Source organism: Homarus americanus, unplaced genomic scaffold, assembly GCF_018991925.1.
Source record: "Homarus americanus isolate GMGI-L3 unplaced genomic scaffold, GMGI_Hamer_2.0 scaffold36970, whole genome shotgun sequence".
In the NCBI taxonomy this organism is placed as follows: Eukaryota; Metazoa; Arthropoda; class Malacostraca; order Decapoda; family Nephropidae; genus Homarus; species Homarus americanus.
Window position 1 is genome coordinate 2,660,968 of NW_024740094.1, and position 10,675 is coordinate 2,671,642.

General features: G+C 39.5%; 1 protein-coding gene across 5 annotated transcripts in view; it reads right to left on the minus strand.

The window, feature by feature from the left end:
* LOC121875142 (LHFPL tetraspan subfamily member 3 protein-like) overlaps positions 1 to 9,318 on the minus strand; it is a 17,434-nt gene extending 8,116 nt beyond the window's left edge. Inside the window, exons 1-3 of one of the 5 annotated variants that reach the window (XM_042379557.1) lie at positions 9,266 to 9,318; positions 8,121 to 8,430; positions 906 to 1,139 (exon numbers count right to left, since the gene is read on the minus strand). In XM_042379557.1, coding sequence (XP_042235491.1) covers positions 906 to 1,139; positions 8,121 to 8,307 — 421 coding nt within the window. In that variant the 5' untranslated portion in view covers positions 8,308 to 8,430; positions 9,266 to 9,318. The other 4 variants (XM_042379553.1, XM_042379555.1, XM_042379558.1 and 1 more) reach the window with 4 other exon arrangements.
* Positions 9,319 to 10,675: the final 1,357 nt, after the last annotated feature.

The window sequence follows — 10,675 nt, forward strand, 5'->3', positions numbered from 1 at the left end:
TCACAATCACTCATTCACTCACTCACTCACTCATTCACTCACTCACTCACTCACTCACCCATTCACACTCTCACTCACTCATTCACTCACTCACCCATTCATTCTCACAATCACACATTCACTCACTCACTCATCCATTTACTCACTCATTCATTCATTTATGGACGATTGCATTTACAAATGACCGTGACGTACTCCAGAAAAGATCCTGCCGCCCCTTAAGAACGATCATAACACACTCAAGAACGACCGTAATGCACTCAAGAACGACCGTAATGCACTCAAGAACGACCGTAATGCACTCAAGAACCGTGTGTACTGAAGAAAGATCGCCACCACCCCCCCCCCCTCACACACCAGCGACCACAGCACAGTCATGGTTGGTTCCCTCACTATAACAAGCAGGGGAAAGTAGAATCACCATTTGGCCGTGTCTGAGCGTGACATGACACGTCTACACATGGCCAGTCTTGTTGGTGAACGTTAACGAGTCCAGCATTGTTTGTGTGTATGTGAGCCTAAGGTGTACAGTACATGTGCACTCTGGAAACGACACACAGTATTTCCTCCAAGACGATATGTATGTATGTATGTATGTATGTATGTATGTATGTATGTATGTATGTATGTATGTATGTATGTATGTAGGGCACCCTCACTTCATCCAGCTGTGAATGAGTACCTAACTTTACACTTTAGACTGTAAAAGGCAATCGAGTGCAGTGCCAGCCATACTACCTCCTTGTATAGTACCGTAAATATACCGCATCTTCGTGTAATATCCATCAGTACCGTGGAATCTCAATATGAAGGTACTAGTTATATGTATCTGCTGTACCATCAAAAACTGTACAGGTATATAAGTTTGTGGGTGAATGTTTGTAGGTATCATCATCACTACACACCTGAGAGGAGCTGCATACTGCCGGCCATGTGGAAGACGGTGGAGGAGTGGAAGAAGAAGAAGAGCAGCATGGAGCAGATACACAGGAGGGTGATGACGACAGAGAGACCGACGAGGATGGTGGCCGCCTTGGAGGGGATGTTCAGTAGGGTGGTGAAGTCGTCCAGCTTGCCCGTACACTCTAGCTCGGTGCCCTCACGACCTCCCGCACACCACTTCCACAGCCCGAAGTATCCTGGACGGGGAGGAGGGGAAACAATAGCTGTATTAAGTCTATTATTGAGAGAGAGAGAGAGAGAGAGAGACAGTAGATAATACAAGACAAACGTAGTGGGAAGACAATTGGATCTGAGTCTGTCACAAGAGGACACTCCGCTATCCAGAGCTTCTTTACACAAACGCTCCTTCCCTTCCGACGATTGCCAGAATTTGGAAAAGATACACAAACACATCTACACATATATCCCACTTACACGAATGTATGCACTTAACACCTACACTAACAACACACACATGGCAGTCACGCACATACACACACACACACGAGCACCCCCCTCACCTCCTGAAGCACCATTAACACCATCATCCCACGACACCATCAGGGGGCACCACAGATGAAGAACAATAGCACCTACGGGGTCATAGGTTCCTCCTGAGACCAATCATGCTTTTTGTCCGTTTTTCTCGACCCTGACGCTGTAGACGACTAAAGTGTCATTCATGTAAAAGAATGTGTCTATCTTTGCTCCACCATATATTTTTGTGTGGTAGGTCAAAGGAGCACTTAAGTATCAATGGCGGAGGGAAATAAAGTGTGGTGTAAGAAAGGTGTAGAAAGTGACAGTAAAGTGCTCAAAACAAGTCGCAAAATCCACGTGCTGTCGTTCACATACTAAAGTGCTCATACTGTAATACATAAAGGAATCACACCATCCACGGCGATTCAAAATGCAAGCAGGGTCATCACAAGCATACACAACCCATCTTGCAACTCACCACAGGCAACGATTGCTCTTTCCATTCTTCTTGTAATAACCTGGCAATTAACTTCACAGTCAAGTGGTTTTTCTTCCTCGTGAACAGGTAAGAACGTCACACGGGTTGGTATTATAGGTGAGGCACCGTGACCTGTTCGCTATGGTTCTCACAATTTGAAGTCAAGTATACGACTCGACAGTGCTGACAAAACCTTCTCAATTGACGTAGTTTATTAAGTGCAATTCAGTCAACAAAACCAGTAGTATTTGCTCCATTCACTTTACCTACAAATGGAGTAAGACTGATAAAAAAATTGATATTCACGACAAAGGCAGACTGGGATAAACAGAAGCAGTAATTAGGCCAAACATATCGTTTTCTTCTTCACCTTAGCCCCGGTGAATACTGTAAGGATACACTTGTGGGGGATATTAAAAAAAATAACTAAAAGAACCAAACAGTGAGCAACAACTTAGATACATCCACTTAACATTTAGCAAAATTTAGGTAGAATTATGGGGAGAGTATCAATGTTTGTCTTATAACTGGTACTAGAGGTTAAGTGAACGTATCTGATTTAAATCTTGTATGGAAGTAATTTATATTTATTTTTGGATATTATATTTATTCTATAATTCAATTCAGCCCGTTAGAGGTGTTCTTACATCACCAGTCACGAGGAACAGTCATGGTTTTAGTCTCTGGGAGGAATCGACAACACGAATGATTAGATAAACCACGAGCAATACAGTAATGATGAACACTGATCAGTCCTTCACGCTGTCATGTTCTCTACAAACTCCTATTGTGCAAAAAAGAAGATGACCATTATAAACTCGATTCACTTTTACACGGAAACTAAACACAATGAAGGCATTTCTTAATTCCACGATACATATATACAGTACAGTATACTGACATCAATAGAGGGTTGTGGATTAGTTATTTTCAAAGGTACAGTGTTTACCGTTTATCATCAGAACATGAGAAGATGAAAGAGGAATTTGGAAACTTTGATCGAATCTTTGACTGTTATCATTTTTATTCACTGACAAACATCATACTACAGAATGCCAGTCAAATAATATTACATGAGTTTATGCATACGAGAGAAAATTATCAATTATCGCTCATCAAATATCCTCCTTTGTGAACACGATCCATCTCTAACATAGCACTATAATCTCCCAATGACACAAGTAACACCCTAATATGTGAAGGGAACGCCGAATATGAGGGGAAGACCAGGGCGGTGTGACCAAATGTGAGAAGCCCAGTAGATAACTCCACCCCTGAAACGCAGCGACCACACAAGATTATTATTGTTTTCAGTGGTGAAGCAACATGGTGACTGTCAATGATCTGTGTGTGTGTGTGTTGACTTAAGTGCGTTCGTGGGATGGTGTCACAAGCAATTGCCTGTACTTACTGCTACACTGGTTCACATATATGTTATGATCACACACATGAACAACGCTCATGTTCTCACAATTTCTAAAACACTTTCAACTGTTAGAAAAAGCGTGTTCCTTGTTAATATTATACTGGATTATATGTTTTAGTTACATGTTTAAACAGAGAGAGAGAGAGAGAGAGAGAGAGAGAGAGAGAGCCGTGTTATTGTCTACGCTGAGATCCAATAGGGAGAAAGTAGAGGGGGGAGGCGGGATAGGCATCACTGGGGAGCACCACCCTCACCTCAATACCAATTACCTCTCTACCCAATACTACTCTGCCCCCCTATATGGTTATGCTCTTGTGAGTCTCTAGAAAGCAGAGAAATCGTAAAACTGGAAAGCGTTCATACAATTATTCACTCATTGATCACGAAAATGTCCAACTTTCATTCATTAAGCACACGCTCTCGCTCTACATATTTGGATCAATAAGATCCTACCTCTCAATTACCTCACATCAACAAGACTACAGTACAGTAGATGCCATATTAAGAATAACATTTACTGTATAACAAAAAAATCACAGTAGATACAAAGCCTTACTGTGTATGAAAATTGAGGATATATATATATATATATATATATATATATATATATATATATATATATATATATATATATATATATATATATATATATATATATATATATATATATATATATATATATATATATATATATATATATATATATATATATATATATATATATATATATGTGTGTGTGTGTGTGTGTGTGCGTGTGTGTGTGTTTTTACTTGCTATCTTAGCATTTTCTTGTCACTTTGTAAATTTGTCTCATAAAATCATTGTGTACAGTACCACACAGTAACTAAGTTGAGGATATGAATACTGTATATATACGACATTGTTATCATTTCCCTGACACTTTCTACACGTCTTTCTCTCTACTATCTCCTCCCCTTTGAGGTTGATCTTCCCCCTTATCACCAAAGTAGTATAAACGAACATCAAGTAACAGTTCATAAAGCTCTCCCTCAGTGTTGCTTCAACATGAGACGCTCTTGGGGTGAAGATTTCCTCAGCCCAGTGATGGTCAACAACAACATTACACAATGACTTTTACCATCACAGCTTCTGGTCCATGACGTATTACGGTGCTGCTCAGGAGTTGTGGGCCCGGATGGATGCGTCTCTCATGATGCAGGATCATTGTGTTATTTGGTATTCTTGTACACCTGGGCTCCGTGTTAGTCACCCGAGATGCTATTAATAATATGCACTTGTGTGTACTGAAGAACTTCTCAGCACTTATTATTCGTATTACAATTATTATTAGTGTCATTATTATGGGTAGTATTAGTATCAACCATTTATTAATCAAAATTCCTTTAACCTCTCATATATTTTCCACGCCCCCATGGAGGCTACTTATCAGCACTGAGGACTCTAGGAGGCTGTAGTGACCTTAATATTGAAACTACCTTAGCAACCTTAAGGGAAGATACAGTGTGTGTGCCAAATATAAACATACAGGCCCCTATGGTCCTTCATGTGGAGCGTATACACACACACTGCCGCAAGAGATGCTTCATCATTCCTGTGACAATAACAATTTAAGCAATAGTTTTAAGTTCCCCTCCGAGGTCAGACTATCGGAGACAAAAAGTGGACATGGAAATAAAAACTGAACACCGACAAGCACGTCCGGGGTAGGCAATCCTCTCTCTCTCCTTTGTTGGGGCCTAAAGTGTACAGCAAGGTTTACCAGACTGTCGATCAGGGGAGGGATTCTTAGATTAACCAATGACAAGCCTGACTCCGGTGTTTATCCGAGACCATATTGCAGTCGAATATTTCACGAATAGTCTAAACAGTGATCGAATTTTCTGATTACCGGGCTTGGATTTGGTTTTAAATTTCATCTAAGAGGTTAACCCACTGTGGTATTCTCTAAGGTGGATAAATTATAGGAACATTTCCTCTAACAGACTAATATACGGTGGAAAGTCTTTTACTAAGGAAACCTGAGGTCGAGTTTCCTCTCTTAGGCTAACTGGATACACATACGGCAGGCTGCGGTAGCTGTAATTGTCTATATTAAGCTAATTTCTAGCTAAATGTCTTGATAAACTAACTCGTTATCGTATCCCTGCAACAAGCTGGTTTCTGAGTCTGCCATTCATTCGTGTTAAGAAAATATCAAGGAGAAGCTGTGGTGACGTCAGCTGAGGAAGCACACACTAACCCACATTCAAGTGCAGCTGACGTACCGCCTTGGAGGAGGGTGGAATATAAACATATGGACTCAGAAGGTGCCAATGGAAGGTAACACACACAATGGAAGAAAAGAGTGAGACGTGAATGAGTGTTAGAAGTCTTAATCTCTTCCCTAAACAACTGACAACTTTAAATATTACGCTTTAATCTTGAAAGGAAAAGGTATACGCATTGTTTGTTGTGCGTCTAGTACTGACCAAACTGTGTATCTGGGTAGATATATGTCCACTTCATGTTCCATTGTTATATCTCGACCACGTATAGCATACCTAACATACTGTATACGATAGTGGTGTCAAGGACGAATATAACAAAAAAATATATAAACGAAACATTTTTTGCCGTAGCCTAACAAAGTACATAACGAAACTTGGGGTAAGGTCAGACGGTATAGGTGAATTATATATATATTTTACGTTAGTATTCCTCAGTGTGTTGTTAAAGCTAAGCCTCCCTTACCCTCTCACTCAAAACGCAAGAATTATCATCTTTAAAATTATGTGACTCAATAAAGGTAAAATTTCATTGAGGTGTGTAGGATAATGGCTCCTTAGCACCAAGTGTGACATATCAATTGGAAAATTTAGACATTTTACTTAACATTGTCATTAAGTAAATTATAGAAACTAATAAAGGAAAATGTGTAACCTAAAAACAACACACAAGCCACGCGGCAGGCTAGGCTAGGCTAGGCTAGGCTGTATGGTATGGTATGAGCCTTGAACCTTGGCATGAGAACCGCCAGCCAGGTACACAATGTCACGGAGACTTGAACTGTTGTGACCCTGAAATGACACACATTACCGGAACTGCCACTAAAATCACTCACTTCCTCTCATTAACTCTGCCGTCACACCAATTATGGGATTCTTCGCTCTGCACCATTGCATAAATAAACAGTTACCAATCACGTTGCCATTGAAGCTGTTAAATAAAAACAGTTAGCAAAGCTGTGGGGATGAATGGATGATCAGTACGTACTTACCGTTGTCATCCGCCCCGTATTATAGTGGAAAATGACTTGATAATGAAACAATAGGCGGGTTGTATATCATAACGACGATAATTCAGTTAAGCACAGGGTATACTATATAACTTGTTCATTATATATTTAATATTCATCATAATGTAGCCTTCATCAGTGTCCTCACATGGTAGTCGTCATTATGCGGAGTCCTCATGTGCTGAGCCACCATAATGCTTAATCATCATAACTGTATCATCATACTGTAGTGTTCATTAAGTAAAGGCACCGTAACGTACGGTAGTCCTCACTTGCTTAGTCAGTTCAGTTTCACATTTTTATTTTCATCACCCTATACTACAGTACACCATAAGGGCGTAGTAGCCTAGGCTATTACAATTGTATGAACAGTATGCACAGATCATGGGCAAAGGTACAGCTCTCTCAGTCGTGTTTGATACTGTGGACTGTACTGCAGATGACAGTGAGCCAAATATACTGTTGGTGTCATGGTATATGACACATAACAAACTATGCTACAATTATGGGTCCAACTTGATAATGGCCTCTTAAGAGGTCTGAGTAGTAGTAGTCAAATAGTTCAGCCTATTGTTATCCAGCAAACCCAGAAGTTTAATTAACTACATATTTGTTTTTAAAAGGCCCTTTACATAGCTTGTACTAATTTTGGCACTGAGTCATGTACGACCTGCCATAGTTAGCCATACCCTATCCTGACACGTGCTGATAAGATATTACATTTACGTTCATGGACTCCTCCATAATGCTATAACTGTCCGGCCTCTTGACATTACTGTACGAGTATACTCTCCATGGCATCCTGGGGGTGAAGTACAGTACGTTACGGAGATGGATGAGGCACAGCCCGAGAGATGTACAGTATATAGTGAATACAGTTATATACGTTTTAGTCACTCATAAATAATTCTTTATCAATTATTAATATTCCCCCGTTAGTGAGTGACCCAGTGATGCACAGACAGTGGTGCTGGCGGAGCTAACAAGGAAGAAATATTACAACTGTCAACCACGTTCCGTGAAGTGTGTGTCTCTAAGGAGAGGAGGATTAGTTCTTCACCTGACTGCATCTAATATAGTAATTCAAACACTCAGCAGGAATGAAAGGAATGGACATTGTCGTGGTGAATATAAGGGATCCTTTTGGGCTGCTTTAAATCATTCTAAAGTCCGCCTCTGAGATAGTTTTCCGTGAGTGTAGGACACCTGTTAAAGTGGGGCTCAATTCTTAATTTCTTATACAATACATTAGCTTATAAGCTGTAATAAGGGATAAGTTAGCAGGACACAAGGGTAAAAATATTTAAAATGTCTTCAATAAATGAGTCTGAAAGGATGTTTGTAGATAATATAATACATATTGTGAATAAATACAAAAAATCTTGAGTTACAGTTAGTATACAGTAACGTAAAATAAATATTGATCTAGTATAGGCATTTACTACTTTAAACTATGATATAAACAAATCTTAATTAAACATATGTAGGCACCATGACAACCAGGCCTTTGGGTAAATAATGACAAGGATTTAACTGACCTGTACCCTTGGAGTCTTGCGTGTCGCCTATCCACTGAGGCTGAACGAACACCACAATGTTGATGATAGCGAAGCAGATGGTGAAGACTCCCCACAGGACACCTATCGCTTTAGAGTTCCTGATGTAGTTGGTGGTGTAGATGTGGGCCTGATCCGCATACTCTATATTCTTCTCTGTCTTCTTCATGATTGGAGTCCTTTTTGGGGTTGTTCTAATTCTTTCCTGTCGTCTTCTGCACTTGGCTAGAGCAACTCTGCCAATCGTTCCTTCCCTCTTTTGAGATTTTTGTAACCCTTGATCCAGCCTAAACTATTGTGAGAAGGGAGTAAAGAGAAAGCTAGAGAATATTATGGTAAAGGTGTCTATTATTGTTTGTGAAGAATATGAATAAATATGGATGGTTATTTCAACTTGTTATCGTAGCACTTTTCTATTGTTGTAAACAGTTGTCTTGCAACAATCACTCTAGTATCTTTGGGTATTTCTGTGAATCCTGATCTAGCCTACATGAAGGTGTGAAAAGAGTCAATAAGATAGATATTGTGTCACCCGTCGTCTACTGTTTACAGGTGAGGATAACTGCCTAAACTAGTTTCTAAGTTTTCTTATTTGAGCGTCTTATTTCACACATCTTAATTCCATCCTTGTCTTTGAACGAATCTCTTTTCTACACTTTCACTTTATATTAAGAGTTAACTGTAAAATGAAATGTGTTTATAAAACACAAACAGTGTGGCTGGCAGACAACACCTAGCCAGTTGGCCTTGTGAGGTTCTACTGACACAAGGAAACGGGATAAGATCTTATAATACACCCACTTGGACAGTTAGGTTAATTACTTCTCCCAATGTACCGTTTCATTTCACATATACAGATTCAACTCATTTGAATCAACTGAAACCATCGCTGTATAACTTCCCACGCTGAAAATTTTCTCATGAGAAAACTGTCAGGACTTAAAGGTCACTCACGAAGGATATCTTGTTCACTATTCACTATTTTCCACCGCACACAGAACTTATATAATATTGATAGGTATTCTGCATCACTAATACACGAGCTAGTATTCTTCATAGAATGTACCAGGAATTTGTTCCAACACAACTGAGAGACAACGTTAATAGACTAAGACACACACACAGACCACCACCTCACAGCGTCTCAACTCCAACTGGTAAGCTCAGCCGCACCAGGTGACTAACTAGTCTTTTTTCCGTCGCGGTTACCTCCCATTTATTTACTCGCGCCGTTATTATAAAAGCATTTAGAAAGCTGGTTGATTATGTATCTGTGGTGGATGTCTGCATGTGCCATATTATTCACACGCACTTAAAATTTCATTCATTTTCAAGGACTATTGGTCGTTCCGTTAGGCTCCTGTGGTCGCTTGACTAGGTCACTTACGCTCACCTGACCCGGTACACGCAGGGCTACCAACCCATCAACTTGTCAAAATTGTACCTTTATTGCATGAAAAGCTTGTTTGTATCTTATTGTGTATTAAAAATTTACAAGCCACACTCCATACTTGTATCCATGTTCATTTTAAATTGGAATATATGTAAGATATGTAACTTTATGTAGTACTTAGAGAAGGAATTCCTCACATAAGCTTGGCAGACCCGTAGCTGCCTGGGGGGGCATGTGAAATTGTCTACACTTCTGGGTTATTCTCATTACCGGAACTTAGGAGGAAGAAAGCCACACACTGCCAAAGGAAACGGAGACCTATGTATCACCACCAAAATATTCATGGTGGCCGTAGGCAAAAATTTAATTAAGAAGTTCTAAGAAAATTGTCTTGGAAGAGTTGTACTAAGATACCGCCTTCCCCAGCGTTGAAATCACCGACTGTGACATAGGAAAGATGTAATGGCTTGAGGTTGATGACTACAACTGGTGATTAGTGTCACGCTGGCTGGGATTGTTGATTGAGTGATAATATGTAACTAGTGTTGATAACTAGGATTGTTTGTTAGGACTGATGATAAGGGTTGATGGTTAGGATTGATGATAGGAATCATGTAAAATTGATTAGGACTGATGATTGAGATTGACGATTAGAGTTGATAATTGGGAGTGATCAATAAAATTGCTGAATTTGCTGGAATTTATCTACTTAACTGGCATTTGACAGGATTTAACTGGAATTTGTGACTGAGCTACTGTAGTTTGATCATAAGCCAAGAGCAAATTGTAAGGGACCAAATCGTTATTAAACAACTTTATTTTCAATATAATTCTGTATTCATGTTCAACGGTTCGTAAGTCAACCTTAAGCCCCTGAAACTGTAATCATTACTCCTGCTATTAATATTCACTCCACCTTATTCAATTATTTTCACTTGATTTTCGAATGTCATTCATTATTCAATATACTTTAAAAAATTGTATCATTTGCTTGATAATTAAAGTAGATTTTGTCAGCAACTCCGTAAATCAGTCCCGCAATCACCGACTCCTTCATATCCCCTCGAGTATGACAAATTTGTTGGAATACTGTAACGTACTTGACATTTTTAGTAATATCCTGTAGAGTTCATCCATAATTAGG